Raw genomic sequence first — 17,416 nt, forward strand, 5'->3', positions numbered from 1 at the left:
TCTCTGTCTGTAATGATCTCCCTCCTATCTCCTGCCCGTGTGCTGCCTGCTGCACAGCTCCGTCTGTGACTCACCTCACAGTCCTCACCCCTTCCCTTCCCTCACTTTCCTCAGCCTCGTTTCTGCCTTTAGTGCCTAAAGCCGGAGGAGCCATGAAAACACACTCAGCAGCCCTTAATGTTTGATGTTTGATCTTTGCTCCCGGCAGACGGACCCAGAGAGTGAGTGGTGGGGGTGGGGTATAATACACCCCCACTCACTCTATGTGGGTCCTGGGAGCAAACATTGCGAGAGCTGGTGTGTGTGTGGCTGTATCATATGTGTGTGTGCGGAGCTGTATGTATGTGTGTGTCTGTGCGGTGCTGTGTGTGTGTGTGTGTGTGCGGAGCTGTATGTGTGTGGGGCTGTATGTATGTGTGTGTGTGCGGGCAGCGAAGCTGCATGTGTCTGCATGCGCGCAGAGCTGTATGTCTGTGAGGAGCTGTGTGTGTGCAGAGCTGTATGTGTGTGTGTGTGTGCGGGCAGTGGAGCTGTATGTGTGTGTGCACAGAGCTGTGTGTGCAGAGCTGTGTGTGTGTGCACGTGCGCGGAGCTGTATGTATGTGTGTGGAGCTGTATGTGTGTGGAGCTGTATGTGTGGTGGCACAGCCGCTGTATGTGTGTGTGTATGTGCAGAGCTGTATGTGTGTGAGCAGAGCTGTATGTGTGTGTCTGTGGGGTGCTGTGTTTGTGGGGCTGTATGTGTGTGTGCAGGCAGCAGAGCTGTATGTGTGTGCATACGCGCAGAGCTGTATGTGTGTGTGGGGCTGTATGTGTGTGTGGAGCTGTATGTGTGCAGAGCTGTATGTGTGCGTGTGTGTGCGGGCAGCAGAGCTGTATGTGTGTGTGCGCAGAGCTGTGTGTGGGGCTGTGTGTGTGTGCATGGAGCTGTATGTATATATGTGTCTGTTCGGCACTGTATGTGTGTGCAGAGCTGTGTGTGTGCGGCGCTGTATGTGTGTGTATATGCAGAGCTGTATGTGTGTGTGTACAGAGCAGAGCTGGATGTGTGTGCGTGGAGCTGTATGTAAGTGTGTGTCTGTGGGGTGCTGTGTGTGTGTGTGGAGCTGTATGTGTGTGGGGCTGTATGTGTATGTGTGTGTGCGGGCAGCAGAGCTGTATGTGTGAGCGCCGAGCTGTGTGTGTGTGGGGGGCTGTATGTGTGTGTGGAGCTGTGTGTGTGGAGCTGTGTGTGTGCAGAGCTGTATGTGTGTGTGTGTGTGTGTGCGGGCAGGGGAGGTGTGTGTGTGTGGGGCTGTGTGTGTGTGCAGAGCTGTGTGTGTTTGTGTGCGGAGCTGTGTGTGTGTGCGCGTGGAGCTGTATGTATGTGTGTGTCTGTGCGGTGCTGTATGTGTTTGTGGAACTGTAAGTGTGTACGGAGCTGTGTGTGTGCGGCGCTGTATGTGTGTGTGTGTGTGGAGCTGTATGTGTGTGTGCGTCATACTCAACAATGGGGGATGCAGCACGAAAATTGAAAATTAGCAAATGCCTCTAATTTGAAATGTAGTATAGTTCTAGTTCTTGTGATTAGCTATGTCGCTTATTCCATGTGCAGGGCATTGCAGTAGCTTAAGTATCCATGATTGCAACCACTAACTGTCACTATATTAGTGATCATAACCATGGATACCTAAACTGCAGCAATGCCCTGTACATGTGGTTTTAAACAAAGGTTAGGCCCAAACAGGCAACAAGATGGCTTTCACGGGTTCAGAATCTGTCATCTTAGGCTAGGGTCACATTGCGTTATGTGACTGCGTTTAACGGACTACGTTACACCGCGGCATAATGCGGTGTAACGTAGTCTGTTAACGCCGCCATAGCCTGTAATGGCGAATGCATCACTAGTGCACGCCCACATTGGGCGAGCGCTAGCGATGTGCCGTCATTTGAGTCCGTTCCTCGCTAGAGCAGATCGGGGATCTGCGCTAGAGGGAACGGCTAACGCGATCCCTTTTGGGACATTGCGTTAGCGCTGTTCGGAGCGCTATGCGCTAAACGGACTGCCCTAACGCAATGTGACCCTAGCCTCAGTAAAGGGCAATAGCAGAACACAGCAGCAGACTCTAGTGGTAAGGAGTGGAATTGCAGCACAATTATAAAGGTGAATAGCAGCCACTAGTGGTCAATCCGCAGACTGCATACTTATTTCCTAAGACACTTTTTTTATATAAAGGTCTCCATACGGCACCTTGTAACATGCAATTGTTCCTGTTAGCCCTTTCTCATAAGCAGGGCTGGACTGGGACTAAAATTCAGCCCTGGCATTTGATGTTACACAGGCCCACTTGTCACATGGTGACTGTATAATATCTTTGTACACTTGTACGTTACAAGAAGTGAGGGGATTGTAACACGACTATATAACATATAATTACAGCTGTATCGCGCTTTACAGCTCGGCCCTATTTATTGCTTTTAGTTGCAGTACCGAGAAAAGCCGCTACTTTACCTACATAACTGGATCTCGTAGATAATGATGGGATTGAGACGACCAAAGGCTACGAAACCTCATTCTGATGCTCCATAAACTTTGCCTACAGCCACTTTTGGTTCTGCTGCGCAGCACGAGACCCCGTGACTCTGAAGAGCGGTGACATCAGTAACGTCATCGCTTTTCAGATATTCCAGGTCTTGCGCTGCGCTCGGTGACTGTGAAGAGCGGTATTGTTAGTACTGTCACCGCTCTTCAGAGTCGCTGGGTCTTGCCAGGTCTGGGCTAGTAGTGGGGGTGTCTGATAGACACCTCTCCATTACTTACACCAGAGATTGATAGCAGCTGACATTATGCAGCTGACATCAACCCTAAAAATCATTACATGTACGAGAATTAAATGCTCTGGCGGCTGGGAAAAGCAGTAGAGTTAGCGCTATTTCCAGGCGCCAGGTGTATCTACAACTGTCATCATCCTTGCCTGGTCTCCCTGTGAAGCATTTCTGTTGTATTTACATGTGTTGATCTCAGGCCACTAAATGAGTGTGATTGACAATAGTGAAGTTGTTCGCTGGTTTCCCGGCCTCTTTACACCAACTGAGAAAGAATGAAGGGAACAGAACAATCACAATTAGATCAATCTGTTCCCATACAGTATCATGTTATCAGCAGCACAACTACAGTTTACATTGGCAATATGCTGCTGAGAACAAGGATTTCTGTTCCCACATAAACAATACAGGGTGCATGGATCGAGCGGCCCACTACTGGAGCATTTGCCAGGGGTGCCCGATGGCCAGTCCGGCCCTGGTGATAGGCCTCACACACAACCAACCAATAGCCTACTTTACACTGATATAGGAAAAGAACCCTGAAACAGCTGTCTATGGATTTGTGACTTTGCTTTTTAAAAAACGCTCTCGTTTGGCTGATCTTCCTAAGTCATGTGGCAAGGCTCATTAAAGTGTTGCCGATTGGCCTATAGGGTATCTACCTTCAATAGCTGGCACTTAGGAATCAGATTTCTTTCTTGTAAAGGAGAGCTAATTAGTAATGGCGAGTCTTTAGACATATGGTACACTATTGTTCAGATGTGTTTCATGGAGTATACAATGAACACAGAGCCCAAATGTAGTGTGAACGGAACCTAAGTTCAAAAGTTTCTTTAAGAAGCCCATTTCATCATTGTAATTCACTCAAACAAATATTTTAACCTGCTGGGTTTTTTTTTTTGTAGGCTCCCTGGGCACTGCTGGAAGAGTTTGTGACAAAGTCTCCCGTGGGACAGATGGCTGTGAAGTTATGTGCTGTGGCAGGGGCTATGACACCACCCGAGTTACCCGGACAACTAAATGCGAATGTAAATTCCACTGGTGTTGTGCCGTACGCTGTAAAGAATGCGAGGAGACAGTGGATGTACATACGTGTAAAGCACCAAAAAGGGCGGAATGGCTTGACCAGACTTGAATTCAAGCAAGGTTTGCTCATCGGACAAGAAGTCCTGGGCCCTGCGGGATTCTGGGTATAAGTGTAGTCTGGTTGCATGGCTTCTTATTTAAGTAATTCTGCAAGGCACTAAAGACAAGACTATACTTATCAAGATTCAGTGTGGACCTAGTGACAAAGGCCGGCTAACAATCAACTCTTTTATTTGAGAAGTTTGCAATAGAACAAAAGGTTCTCAATTTGGGATTTCTGGTCTACTAGCGGTACTCACCAAACTGCTGCTTTACAGCTTTCTCCTGCTGTGTGGCTTTTCTCATTAAGGAGTGCTTTTGATCAATGTGCTACAAATATACCTACATATATTGATGACAAAAGCAAAATTAAAGTAAAATTAAGCATCCTGCAGAAGTGACCAAATGATCCAGTATTTGGAATCTCTGCAGCGACAGGTTCAGCAACAGTTCTCCACTTTCAGAATCATGGATACAATTCACTGGAAGGATTTAGCTGCACTTAACATGTACATGTTTATGGGAATACCTCTGAACATTTATGAAGCTGCTTGGAAGGCCATGGAGACTTTTTAAAAACTTTTCTTTGAGAAACATGTACACAATGAAGATCTCCTGTGCCAAGTAAAATAATTATAAAATAGAGACTGATTCTGACTATAGAGGACTATGGATGTCATTGTGACGTCCTCGTTTTGTAAACTTGCTTGTATGATGTGTATACTGCTTTAATTTTTTTTTTTTTAAATCTATATAAACCTATATTGCAACCATTTTTCTTGTGTTCTTTGCCCATTAAGGACAGATTGTAGAACATTTATTTATTCATATACATTATAAAGAACAACAGAATAAAATATTAGTGATACAGATGCACTGGACATCATTTGTTCATTAATATGTGAGCACTCTGACTTTATGGTGACAGATTACGGCACTTGGTCTGCATTTCATATTACATCTGGGAACAGGCATATTCTTTAATAAATGGTGGCCTTTTCCACAAATTATCTTCAGACACCTCACTGTGAGTCACAGAGCAGGAATTATTACAGCCAGGTAGATGCTAACAAAGGTAAGTACTAGCTTGTTCTACCCGACATCAGCTCAGAACAGTCATTGAGTACTCCTGCCAGCAATTCAGCTGCTCCATGTCAACACTGCAGATCTTCTTCTTCTGGGTTCCTCTGTTCACAAAGCAAAACTGCCAAGGTTATGCGAATTGACAGCTGGCTACCTCCTGTTAGGCAGCAGGAAGCCATCTGTCAATCAGAGTGACATCTGCAGTCACACTCCATCAACAGACCAGAGCGGAAGAGAAGCCGCTGTTCTGTCAATGTGAAATCAGCGGAAGCCACTGAATCGCCAGCACGAGCAGTCTATGACCGCTCTCTGCTGGCAGTGATTGGTGGCGGGCACAATAGGCAGGTATTTAACAGGTAGAGCAACAGGCAGGTAGTTCTTTTAATTGAAAAGTTATATTTCAGATAGCTAAAATATAGCCATAGTTTGTGTGTAGGTTCATTAATACAGAAAAAAATACCACCACACCATGACCAGGCCAAATAGTGACCGAATAATACCATTTACAAGGAATAAATATGCCACACCATGACCAGACCATATAGTGACCAAATAATACGACATACAAATTAATAAATACCACCACACCGTGACTAGACCACAAATTACCACCACATAGTGACCAAATACTACAATACTGATCATGAATATAAACCACAATACTAGCAACACTGTTATTACCACCAGTGACATTTTGCACACGAGTGCTTGGTAAAGGGAATACAGTGATCACCAGTGACATTATACACAGGAGATCTGTATATAGTGTACAGGTAATACAGTTATCACCAATGACATTATACATAAAATCTCAAAAAAGCAGAAAAAAAGATGAAGGTGACCTGTTGAAGTGCATTAAGCACGAAACGGCCGTCGTCCGTGTGTGTTCACAACCCTCCCTGCAGCACGTTATTCATGTCTGAATAAATCTGACGAATCATCACCGGTGAGTGCGCTTCATCTTTTTTTCTGCTTTTTTGAGATTCTATATGAACTGTGGCATAAGCAGCACCCCGGTGTGATGTTTTGTTAAATAGGCTATATACGGCAAAATGATGCATCACAGGAGAGTAATAAGGGTCTAACTAATAGCAGTGGTGCGGATGTACTTTTTTCTTTTATTATATGGACATTATACATAGGAGTTCTGTATATAGTGTCAGTATACAGGTAATACAGTGATCCCCAGTGACATTATTCACAGGAGTCCTGTATACAGTGTCAGTGTACAGGTAATATAGGGATCACCAGTGACATTATACAGAGGAGATCTGTATATAGTGTCAGTGTACAGGTAATACAGTGATCACCAGTGACATTATACACAGGAGCTCTGTATATTGTGTCAGTGTACAGGTAATACAGTGATCATCGTGACATTATACACAGGAGCTCTGCATATAGTGTACAGGAAATACAGTGATCACCAGTGACATTATACACAGGAGCTCTGTATATAGTGTCAGTGTACAGGTAATACAAGGATCACCAGCGCCATTATAAGCAGGAGCTCTGTATAAAGAATATATTGTACAGGTAATACGGTGCTCACCAGTGACATTATACACAGGAATTCTGTAAACAGTACATAGTGTATAGTGTGCATGTACATGTAATGCACTGACTCACCAGTGATGTCTGTAGTTGAAGTCCTTCATCTTTGCTTTTCTTCTTCATCCAGCACAGACAGTCATCACTTCTTCCAGCGAGGACTCATCTCTCTGCAAAAATAACATACAGTCATCAATATCTGATCGCTTGCAGAGACGTAGTGCGGCTTTGCACAGTAACAGGACCCCCTTTTGTTTCCTCCATGAAAAACAGTTTCTTAAAAAGGAAATTATATTATAGTAGCAATAATGTCCCTAATTGGACCCTAAAGAAATTATGTTCCCCACTTGTCACAATAAACTAATATAGCATGTTCCCCTTTCTGGCACCCAAACAGTAATTAAGTCCATCATCCTGGCCCCGTTTATTTAATAATCTCACTCAGCCTGGCACCCTTTATTTTACAATATGCCCCAGCTTGGACCTCTATGTTCCTTGTCCAGCCAGGCCCTCCCATCCTGTCCCCCAAGCTATCCATACTGGCCCCCATATGTTTCTTGTCCTGCCACCCTCCCCATATATCTCTCCTGGACCCCCATATATCCATCCTGGTCCCTTGTCCTGGCCCTCCACGCTCCCCTAAAAATCCATCCTGGCTCCCCCATATATCCATCCTGGACCCACATACATATGCATACTGGTTCCCCCATATATATGTATCCTTGTCCCTTGTCCTGCCCCTGATATATCCATCTTGTCCCCCCATATATATGCACCCTGGCTCCCCTATATATATATATGCATGCTGGCTCCCCCATATATATTCATCCTGGCCCCCATATATATGCATCCAGGTCATTTGTCCTCCCCCATATATCGATCCTGCCTCCCCATATAAATGCATCCTGGCTCTACCATATATCCATCCTGGTTCCCCATATATCTGCATCTTGGCCCCCCATATATATGCATCCTGGCTCCCTCATATATATCCATCCTGGTCCCTTGTCCTGCCCCCATATATCCATCCTCGTCCCATATATATCCATCCTTGCCCCCCATATATGCATCCTGGATCCCCCACATACAGTGGGGCAAAAAAGTATTTAGTCAGTCAGCAATAGTGCAAGTTCCACCACTTAAAAAGATGAGAGGCGTCTGTAATTTACATCATAGGTAGACCTCAACTATGGGAGACAAACTGAGAAAAAAAAATCCAGAAAATCACATTGTCTGTTTATTTAACATTTTATTTGCATATTATGGTGGAAAATAAGTATTTGGTCAGAAACAAAATTTCATCTCAATACTTTGTAATATATCCTTTGTTGGCAATGACAGAGGTCAAACGTTTTCTGTAAGTCTTCACAAGGTTGCCACACACTGTTGTTGGTATGTTGGCCCATTCCTCCATGCAGATCTCCTCTAGAGCAGTGATGTTTTTGGCTTTTCGCTTGGCAACACGGACTTTCAACTCCCTCCAAAGGTTTTCTATAGGGTTGAGATCTGGAGACTGGCTAGGCCACTCCAGGACCTTGAAATGCTTCTTACGAAGCCACTCCTTCGTTGCCCTGGCGGTGTGCTTTGGATCATTGTCATGTTGAAAGACCCAGCCACGTTTCATCTTCAATGCCCTTGCTGATGGAAGGAGGTTTGCACTCAAAATCTCACGATACATGGCCCCATTCATTCTTTCACGTACCCGGATCAGTCGTCCTAGCCCCTTTGCAGAGAAACAGCCCCAAAGCATGATGTTGCCACCACCATGCTTTACAGTAGGTATGGTATTTGATGGATGCAACTCAGTATTCTTTTTCCTCCAAACACGACAAGTTGTGTTTCTACCAAACAGTTCCAGTTTGGTTTCATCAGACCATAGGACATTCTCCCAAAACTCCTCTGGATCATCCAAATGCTCTCTAGCAAACTTCAGACGGGCCCGGACATGTACTGGCTTAAGCAGTGGGACACGTCTGGCACTGCAGGATCTGAGTCCATGGTGGCGTAGTGTGTTACTTATGGTAGGCCTTGTTACATTGGTCCCAGCTCTCTGCAGTTCATTCACTAGGTCCCCCCGCGTGGTTCTGGGATTTTTGCTCACCGTTCTTGTGATCATTCTGACCCCACGGGGTGGGATTTTGCGTGGAGCCCCAGATCGAGGGAGATTATCAGTGGTCTTGTATGTCTTCCATTTTCTAATTATTTCTCCCACTGTTAATTTCTTCACTCCAAGCTGGTTGGCTATTGCAGATTCAGTCTTCCCAGCCTGGTGCAGGGCTACAATTTTGTTTCTGGTGTCCTTTGACAGCTCTTTGGTCTTCACCATAGTGGAGTTTGAAGTCAGACTGTTTGAGGGAGTGCACAGGTGTCTTTTTATACTGATAACAAGTTTAATCAGGTGCCATTACTACAGGTAATGAGTGGAGGAAAGAGGAGACTCTTAAAGAAGAAGTTACAGGTCTGTGAGAGCCAGAAATCTTGATTGTTTGTTTCTGACCAAATACTTATTTTCCACCATAATATGCAAATAAAATGTTAAAAAACAGACAATGTGATTTTCTGGATTTTTTTTTCTCAGTTTGTCTCCCATAGTTGAGGTCTACCTATGATGTAAATTACAGACGCCTCTCATCTTTTTAAGTGGAGGAACTTGCACTATTGCTGACTGACTAAATACTTTTTTGCCCCACTGTATATGCATCCTGTCCCCCATATATATGCATCCCTGTTCCTCCATATATATGCATCCTGGTCCCTGGTCTCTTGCCTTGCCCCCTATAAATCTATAATGCCCTCCCATATATCTGCATCCTGGCCCCTATATATCCATCTTGGCCCCCCATATATATATGCATCCTGGCCCCCCATATATGTGCATCTTGGTCCTTTGTCCTGCCTCCAATATATCCATCCTTGCCCCCAATATGTATCCATCCTGGCCCCTCATATGTATCCATCCTGGCCCCCCATATGTATCCATCCTGATCCTTTGTCCTGCCCCTATAAATCCATCCTACCCCCCATATATTTATCTTGGTCCCATATATCCATCCTGGTCCCCTGGGCCCCTGTCATGATCCCAATGGCAGGGGATCACAAAAGGACAAGCACAAAAACAAAACAAGCTCTAGGGTGATGGAACCTGAGCTGACCGCGATCCTGAACCTAAACACACAACTAGCAGTAGCCGGGGAACGTGCCTACGATGATTCCTAGACGTCTCGCGCCAGCCGAAGGATTAACTTCCCCTATTAGAATAAACACAGACCTCACTTGCCTCCAGAGAAACACCCCACAGAAATAGCAGCCCCCCACATGTAATAACGGTGAAATGAGAGGAAAGCACATACGTAGTTATGAAAATAGAATCAGCAAAAATGAGGCCCGCTAAAGCTAGATAGCAGAGGATACAAAAGTGAACTGCGCGGTCAGCGAAAAACCCTTCAAAAAACCATCCTGAAATTACTTGAACTCATGTGCCAACTCATGGAACATGAGGAGTAATTTCAGCCCACTAGAGCAACCAGCAGCAAGGAATCACATATCTGCAAGCTGGACTAAGACAAAAATTAAGCAAAACGTGGAACAGGAAAATCAAAACTTAGCTTGTCCTGAAGATAACAGACGCAGGGAGCAGAGGTAAAAAGACACGCTGATTACATTGATAGCCGGCGAGGAAATGACAAAAAAGCCAGGTTAAATAGGAAACTCCCATAACCTGATGGAACAGGTGGACACCAGAGACTGCAGAGAACACAAGTCACCCAGTACCATCAGTAACCACCAGAGGGAGCCCAAAAACAGAACTCACAACAGTACCCCCCCCTTGAGGAGGGGTCACCGAACCCTCACGAGAAACACCAGGGCGACCAGGATGAGCCCTATGAAAAGCACGGACCCTCTCCTGGGACAACTTCAAATTGTCCACCACATGACTCCAAATCCGATGCAACCTATCCACCACCATGTCCACTCCAGGACAATCAGAAGGCTCCACCTGACCAGAGGAAAAACGAGGATGAAACCCCGAATTACAAAAGAAAGGAGAAACCAAGGTAGCAGAACTAGCCCGATTATTAAGGGCAAACTCGGCAAGCGGCAAAAAGGAAACCCAGTCATCTTGATCAGCAGAAACAAAACACCTTAAATAAGTTTCTAAAGTCTGATTAGTTTGTTCCGTCTGGCCATTCGTCTGGGGATGGAATGCAGACGAAAAGGACAAATCAATGCCCATCTTAGCACAGAACGTCCGCCAAAATCTAGACACAAACTGGGATCCCCTGTCAGAAACGATGTTCTCCGGAATGCCATGCAAACGGACCACGTTTTGAAAAAACAGAGGGACCAACTCAGAGGAGGAAGGTAACTTAGGCAAGGGTACCAGATGAACCATCTTAAAAAAGCGGTCACACACAACCCATATGACGGACATTTTTTGAGAGACAGGGAGATCCGAAATAAAGTCCATGGAAATGTGCGTCCAAGGCCTCTTCGGGATAGGCAAAGGTGACAACAATCCACTGGCCCGAGAACAGCAAGGCTTAGCCCGAGCGCAAACTCCACAAGACTGCACGAAAGAACGCACATCCCTCGACAAGGAAGGCCACCAAAAAGACCTGGCCACCAAGTCTCTAGTACCAAATATTCCAGGATGACCTGCCAACACAGAAGAATGGACCTCGGAGATGACTCTACTGGTCCAATTATCCAGAACAAACAGTGTTTCCGGCGGACAACGATCAGGTTTATCCGCCTGAAACTCCTGCAAAGCACGTCGCAAGTCTGGGGAGACAGCCGACAAAATCACCCCATCCCTAAGGATACCAGTGGGCTCAGAATTTCCAGGGGAGTCAGGCACAAAACTCCTAGAAAGAGCATCCGCCTTCACATTCTTTGAACCTGGCAGGTATGAAACCACAAAATTGAAACGGGAGAAAAACAGTGACCAACGAGCCTGTCTAGGATTCAGACGCTTGGCAGACTCAAGGTACATCAGATTTTTGTGATCATTCAAGACCACCACACGATGTCTAGCACCCTCAAGCCAATGACGCCACTCCTCAAATGCCCACTTCATGGCCAAAAGCTCCTGATTACCAACATCATAATTCCGTTCAGCGGGCGAAAATTTACTAGAAAAGAACGCACATGGCTTCATCACTGAGCCATCGGAGCTTCTCTGTGACAAAACCGCCCCCGCTCCGATCTCGGAAGCATCAACCTCAACCTGAAAAGGAAGCGACGTATCTGGCTGACGCAACACAGGAGCAGAAGAAAACCGGTGCTTAAGTTCCTGAAAGGCCTCCACAGCCGCAGGAGACCAATCAGTAACATCAGCACCCTTTTTAGTCAAATCCGTCAAAGGCTTAACAACACTAGAAAAATTAGTTATGAAGCGACGATAAAAATTAGCAAAGCCCAAGAACTTCTGTAGACTCTTAAGAGATGTAGGCTGCGTCCAGTCACAAATAGCCTGAACCTTGACGGGATCCATCTCAATAGTAGAAGGGGAAAAAATATACCCCAAAAAAGAAATCTTCTGGACTCCAAAGAGACATTTAGAACCTTTTACAAACAAAGAATTGGCCCGCAGGACCTGAAACACCTTCCTGACCTGCTGAACATGAGACTCCCAGTCATCAGAAAAAAACAAAACATCATCCAAATACACGATAATAAATTTATCCAGATATTCACGGAATATATCGTGCATAAAAGACTGGAAGACAGAAGGAGCATTAGAAAGTCCAAAAGGCATCACCAAATACTCGAAATGGCCCTCAGGCGTATTAAATGCGGTTTTCCACTCATCACCCTGCCTTATCCGTACAAGACTATACGCACCCCGAAGATCAATCTTAGTGAACCATTTAGCCCCCTTAATGCGAGCGAACAAATCAGTCAACAATGGCAAAGGATACTGATATTTGACTGTAATCTTATTCAAAAGACGATAATCTATGCAAGGCCTCAAGGAACCATCTTTTTTGGCCACAAAAAAAAACCTGCTCCCAAAGGGGACGAAGATGGACGGATATGTCCCTTTTCCAACGACTCCTTAACATAATTCCGCATAGCAGTATGCTCTGGCACTGACAGATTGAACAAACGACCTTTAGGGAATTTACTGCCAGGAATCAAATCTATAGCACAATTGCAATCCCTGTGAGGAGGAAGCGAACTGAGCTTAGGCTCCTCAAAAACCTCCCGATAATCAGACAAAAATACCGGAACCTCAGAAGGAGTAGATGAAGCGATAGAAATCGGAGATGCATCATCATGAACCCCCTGACATCCCCAGCTTAACACAGACATTGTTTTCCAGTCCAGGACTGGGTTATGAGTTTGTAACCATGGCAGACCAAGCACTAAGACATCATGTAAATTATACAGTACCAGGAAGCGAATCACCTCCTGATGAACGGGAGTCATACGCATGGTCACTTGTGTCCAGTACTGAGGTTTATTCATAGCCAAAGGTGTAGAGTCAATTCCTTTCAAAGGAATAGGAACTTCCAGAGGTTCCAGACTAAACCCACAGCGATTGGCAAATGACCAATCCATAAGACTCAGGGCAGCGCCTGAATCCACATAGGCATCAACGGAAATGGATGATAATGAACAAATCAGCGTCACAGACAGAATGAACTTAGACTGTAAAGTACCAATAGCAACAGACTTATCAACCTTTTTTGTGCGTTTAGAGCATGCTGATATAACATGAGCTGAATCACCACAATAAAAACACAATCCATTTTTCCGCCTATAATTTTGCCGTTCACTTCTGGACTGAATTCTATCACATTGCATTATCTCAGGTGCCTGTTCAGAAGACACCGCCAAATGGTGCACAGGTTTGCGCTCCCGTAAATGCCGATCAATCTGAATAGCCATAGTCATGGACTCATTCAGACCTGCAGGCGCCGGGAACCCCACCATAACATCTTTAATGGCCTCAAAAAGGCCATCTCTGAATTTTGCAGCCAGAGCGCACTCATTCCACTGAGTAAGCACCGACCATTTCCGAAATTTCTGACAATATATTTTTGCTTCATCTTGCCCCTGAGAGAGAGCCAATAAAGCTTTTTCAGCCTGAATCTCTAGGTTAGGTTCCTCATAGAGCAAACCCAATGCCAGAAAAAACACATCCACATTGAGCAACGCAGGATCCCCTGGTGCCAATGCAAATGCCCAATTCTGAGGGTCACCCCGCAGGAAAGATATAACAATCTTGACCTGCTGAGCAGGGTCTCCAGAGGAGCGAGATTTCAAGGAAAGAAACAACTTGCAATTGTTCCTAAAATTCAGAAAACTAGATCTATCTCCAGAAAAAAACTCTGGGATAGGAATTCTAGGTTCAGACATAGGCGTATGTACAACAAAATCTTGTATATTTTGACCCTTAGCAGCAAGATTATTCAGGCTGGAAGCCAAACTCTGGACGTCCATGATAAACAGCTGAGGTCAGAGCCATTCAAGGATTAAGAGGAGGAAAGAAGCAGTCAAGCTGCAATTAAGGCTAGACAGCAAAGACAGAGGAGGGGGAAAAAAAAAAAAACTTCCTCAGACTACTTTTCCTCCTACTTCAGCCAAAACGATGACCAATTTTTTTGTGGCCGGCTATACTGTCATGATCCCAATGGCAGGGGATCACAAAAGGACAAGCACAAAAACAAAACAAGCTCTAGGGTGATGGAACCTGAGCTGACCGCGATCCTGAACCTAAACACACAACTAGCAGTAGCCGGGGAACGTGCCTACGATGATTCCTAGACGTCTCGCGCCAGCCGAAGGATTAACTTCCCCTATTAGAAGAAACACAGACCTCACTTGCCTCCAGAGAAACACCCCACAGAAATAGCAGCCCCCCATATGTAATAACGGTGAAATGAGAGGAAAGCACATACGTAGTTATGAAAATAGAATCAGCAAAAATGAGGCCCGCTAAAGTTAGATAGCAGAGGATACAAAAGTGAACTGCGCGGTCAGCGAAAAACCCTTCAAAAAACCATCCTGAAATTACTTGAACTCATGTGCCAACTCATGGAACATGAGGAGTAATTTCAGCCCACTAGAGCAACCAGCAGCAAGGAATCACATATCTGCAAGCTGGACTAAGACAAAAATTAAGCAAAACGTGGAACAGGAAAATCAAAACTTAGCTTGTCCTGAAGATAACAGACGCAGGGAGCAGAGGTAAAAAGACACGCTGATTACATTGATAGCCGGCGAGGAAATGACAAAAAAGCCAGGTTAAATAGGAAACTCCCATAACCTGATGGAACAGGTGGACACCAGAGACCGCAGAGAACACAAGTCACCCAGTACCATCAGTAACCACCAGAGGGAGCCCAAAAACAGAACTCACAACAGGCCCCATATGTTTCCATCCTGGCCCCTCACTTGTATCCATCCTGGTCCTTTGTCCTGCCCCCCATATATCCATCCTGCCCCCCATATATTCCTCTTATCCTCCTGTGCTCCCAGCGCCGGGCAGCGTCCTCCTCTGCAGGTTTGGCACGCACATAGTAAAATGGCCACCGACTAGGCAGATGTTGGTGGTGAATGTGTGCCCCTGTCGCATGCGGCGCATGAATCTGACATCATATGCCGGTGAAGACGGGCATACACTTGCCAGTATCGATCAGGAAGTACGACATTGCCGTTCAAGTTATGAGCGCTGGGTGCAAGCGCCCCTGCACATACGCTGCCTGCGCTTTTAAAGGGCCTGCGCCCCTAACAACTGCAGCCTTTTTTATTTTTTCCTTCTTCTCCTCTCCTTCCCACAGCCAAGGGCCCACTGGAGATTTCCCTGGTACCCCTCTGTTATGACCTGGTGGTTAGGAGCACCCGACCTGATAGTTAAACTCATACAGGACAAGCTCTGGGATGTGGGAGCTCTGCTGAGCGCAAGCCCTAATCCTATCGCACACACTAAAAATAGCCGTGGAGCGCTCCTGACGCTCCCTAGGCGCCTCGTCACAGCCTCAGAGCTAGCTAGCCCTAGGGATAGAAAATAAAGCCTACCTTGCCTCAGAGAAATTCCCCAAAGGAATAGGCAGCCCCCCACATATAATGACTGTGAGTAAAGATGAAAGTCACAAACGCAGAAATGAAATAGGTTACAGCAAAGGGAGGCCAGACTTACTAAATAGACAAAGGATAGGAAAGGAATCTTTGCGGTCAGCACAAAAACCTACAAAAGACCACGCAGAGTGTGCAAAAGGGTCCTCCGCACCGACTCACGGTGCGGGGGGTGCCACTCTGCATCCCAGAGCTTCCAGCTAGCGAGACAAAATCAAGATAACCAGCTGGACAAAGAAACAATGAGCAAAAATAACAATAAGGAACTTAGCTTCTGCAGGAGAAGACAGGTCACCAGGCAGATCCAGGAGCAAACTGAACCAATGCTAAAACATTAACAGCTGGCATGGAGTAACGATCTGAGCGGAGTTAAATAGAGAAGCCAACCAAAGGATAAACCACGTCACCTGTGTAAGGAACCTCAGAAGCAGCAGCTTCACTCATAGCCACCAGAGGGAGCCCATAGACAGAACTCACCGAAGTACCATTCACGACCACAGGAGGGAGTTCGACAACAGAATTCACAACACCCCTCCATGCCAGTCCGACCCTGGGTGGCGACTTCGTTACAGGTTATCATTGAAGTCGCAGAACGCAAGGCTACACTTCTAGCTCTGCCTCTAATTCATCCTGAAGATTTATTCTTCAACTTTGATTCTCAAGGAGTCAGAAGTAATACAGAACGGCAGTGGAATAACAAGAATAATAGTACATCCTTACTTCTCATCCATTTTACTACTTCTGTACTCCGCTGTAGATTTTCTTTCCAAAAATATAGAGAGAAAATTCAGAGAAAAATGTAGATTACATTTGAAAACCTGATTGTGCACCTGAATCATTACAGGAAGGAATGTTGCTCAGTATTTCTCACATAAACATACCATTTTTCTTTCAGACCTCATCTTAAGATTCTGACTCAAGAAGTCAACAATACTAGCTCTTCCAAGGGTAATTCCTTGGTTCCTCGTCAAAAGTCTGACTTTAAGGATTTTCTTCCCATTCCATTTTGGCAGCTGATTCCAGCTATCCAGAGACATTCCTCGAACCTCATTCCTCTCAATAAGCTGATGCATGCTTGATAGAGAGAGCCTGTCATCAGATTCATGTTGCCTAAACCATGGGCAGCATGAATCAGAGCGCTCACTATGGAAATACACATCAGTATGACTGTATAGTACTCTAATTAAAATCAGTGTAACTTTAGACAACCTTTCCCCATCCAGGTGCAGCTTGTACTGAGCTGTGTGAGACGTTAGCAGCAGCAGGGAGGAGAGACATGTTAAATATTAATTATTCATATTTTTATTCTGTACTGAGCACATTGCTTCTTGCTGACACTATCAAAAGCTATTTCTGTGTATGTAGCTCAGAGTATAAGTTAACTCCATATACAGAAGACACGTGATCTGTAGAAACCATATAAATAACATCTCTAAGGAGGGTGGGGGGCTTTTTGTCACGTGGGACGGTCACCTCCCTTCCTTCACCATCATTCTCCATGGACATGAGACAAGACACGAGGAACAACAGCTGTTAGCTACTCCATGCCATGATGACTTCAGACTTCACACAGACAGATGACTTTTCAGGACTTTGGGAAAGATGAGTATCAAGACGAGCGCTGATATCTACACATGGACAATCTATTTTTATGTTTTCTGCAATTTGGTTTTTCTGTGGACTAGTCAATAAACCACTATACTTTCTTCAGAAAATCATGACATTTTTCTTTTAAGAATAACGCACCTGGTTAAGTCTTGATTAGATA

The 17,416-nt window shown here is 45.2% G+C and overlaps 1 protein-coding gene across 1 annotated transcript in view; it reads left to right on the forward strand.

The window, feature by feature from the left end:
• Positions 1–4,800, forward strand: part of WNT2B (Wnt family member 2B) — a 170,352-nt gene extending 165,552 nt beyond the window's left edge. Inside the window, exon 5 of the mRNA XM_069761730.1 lies at positions 3,711–4,800. Coding sequence (XP_069617831.1) covers positions 3,711–3,940 — 230 coding nt within the window. The 3' untranslated portion in view covers positions 3,941–4,800. The remainder of the gene's footprint in view (positions 1–3,710) is intronic.
• The last annotated feature ends 12,616 nt before the right edge of the window (positions 4,801–17,416 follow it).

The sequence above is a fragment of the Ranitomeya imitator genome, chromosome 3 (genome assembly GCF_032444005.1).
Source record: "Ranitomeya imitator isolate aRanImi1 chromosome 3, aRanImi1.pri, whole genome shotgun sequence".
In the NCBI taxonomy this organism is placed as follows: Eukaryota; Metazoa; Chordata; class Amphibia; order Anura; family Dendrobatidae; genus Ranitomeya; species Ranitomeya imitator.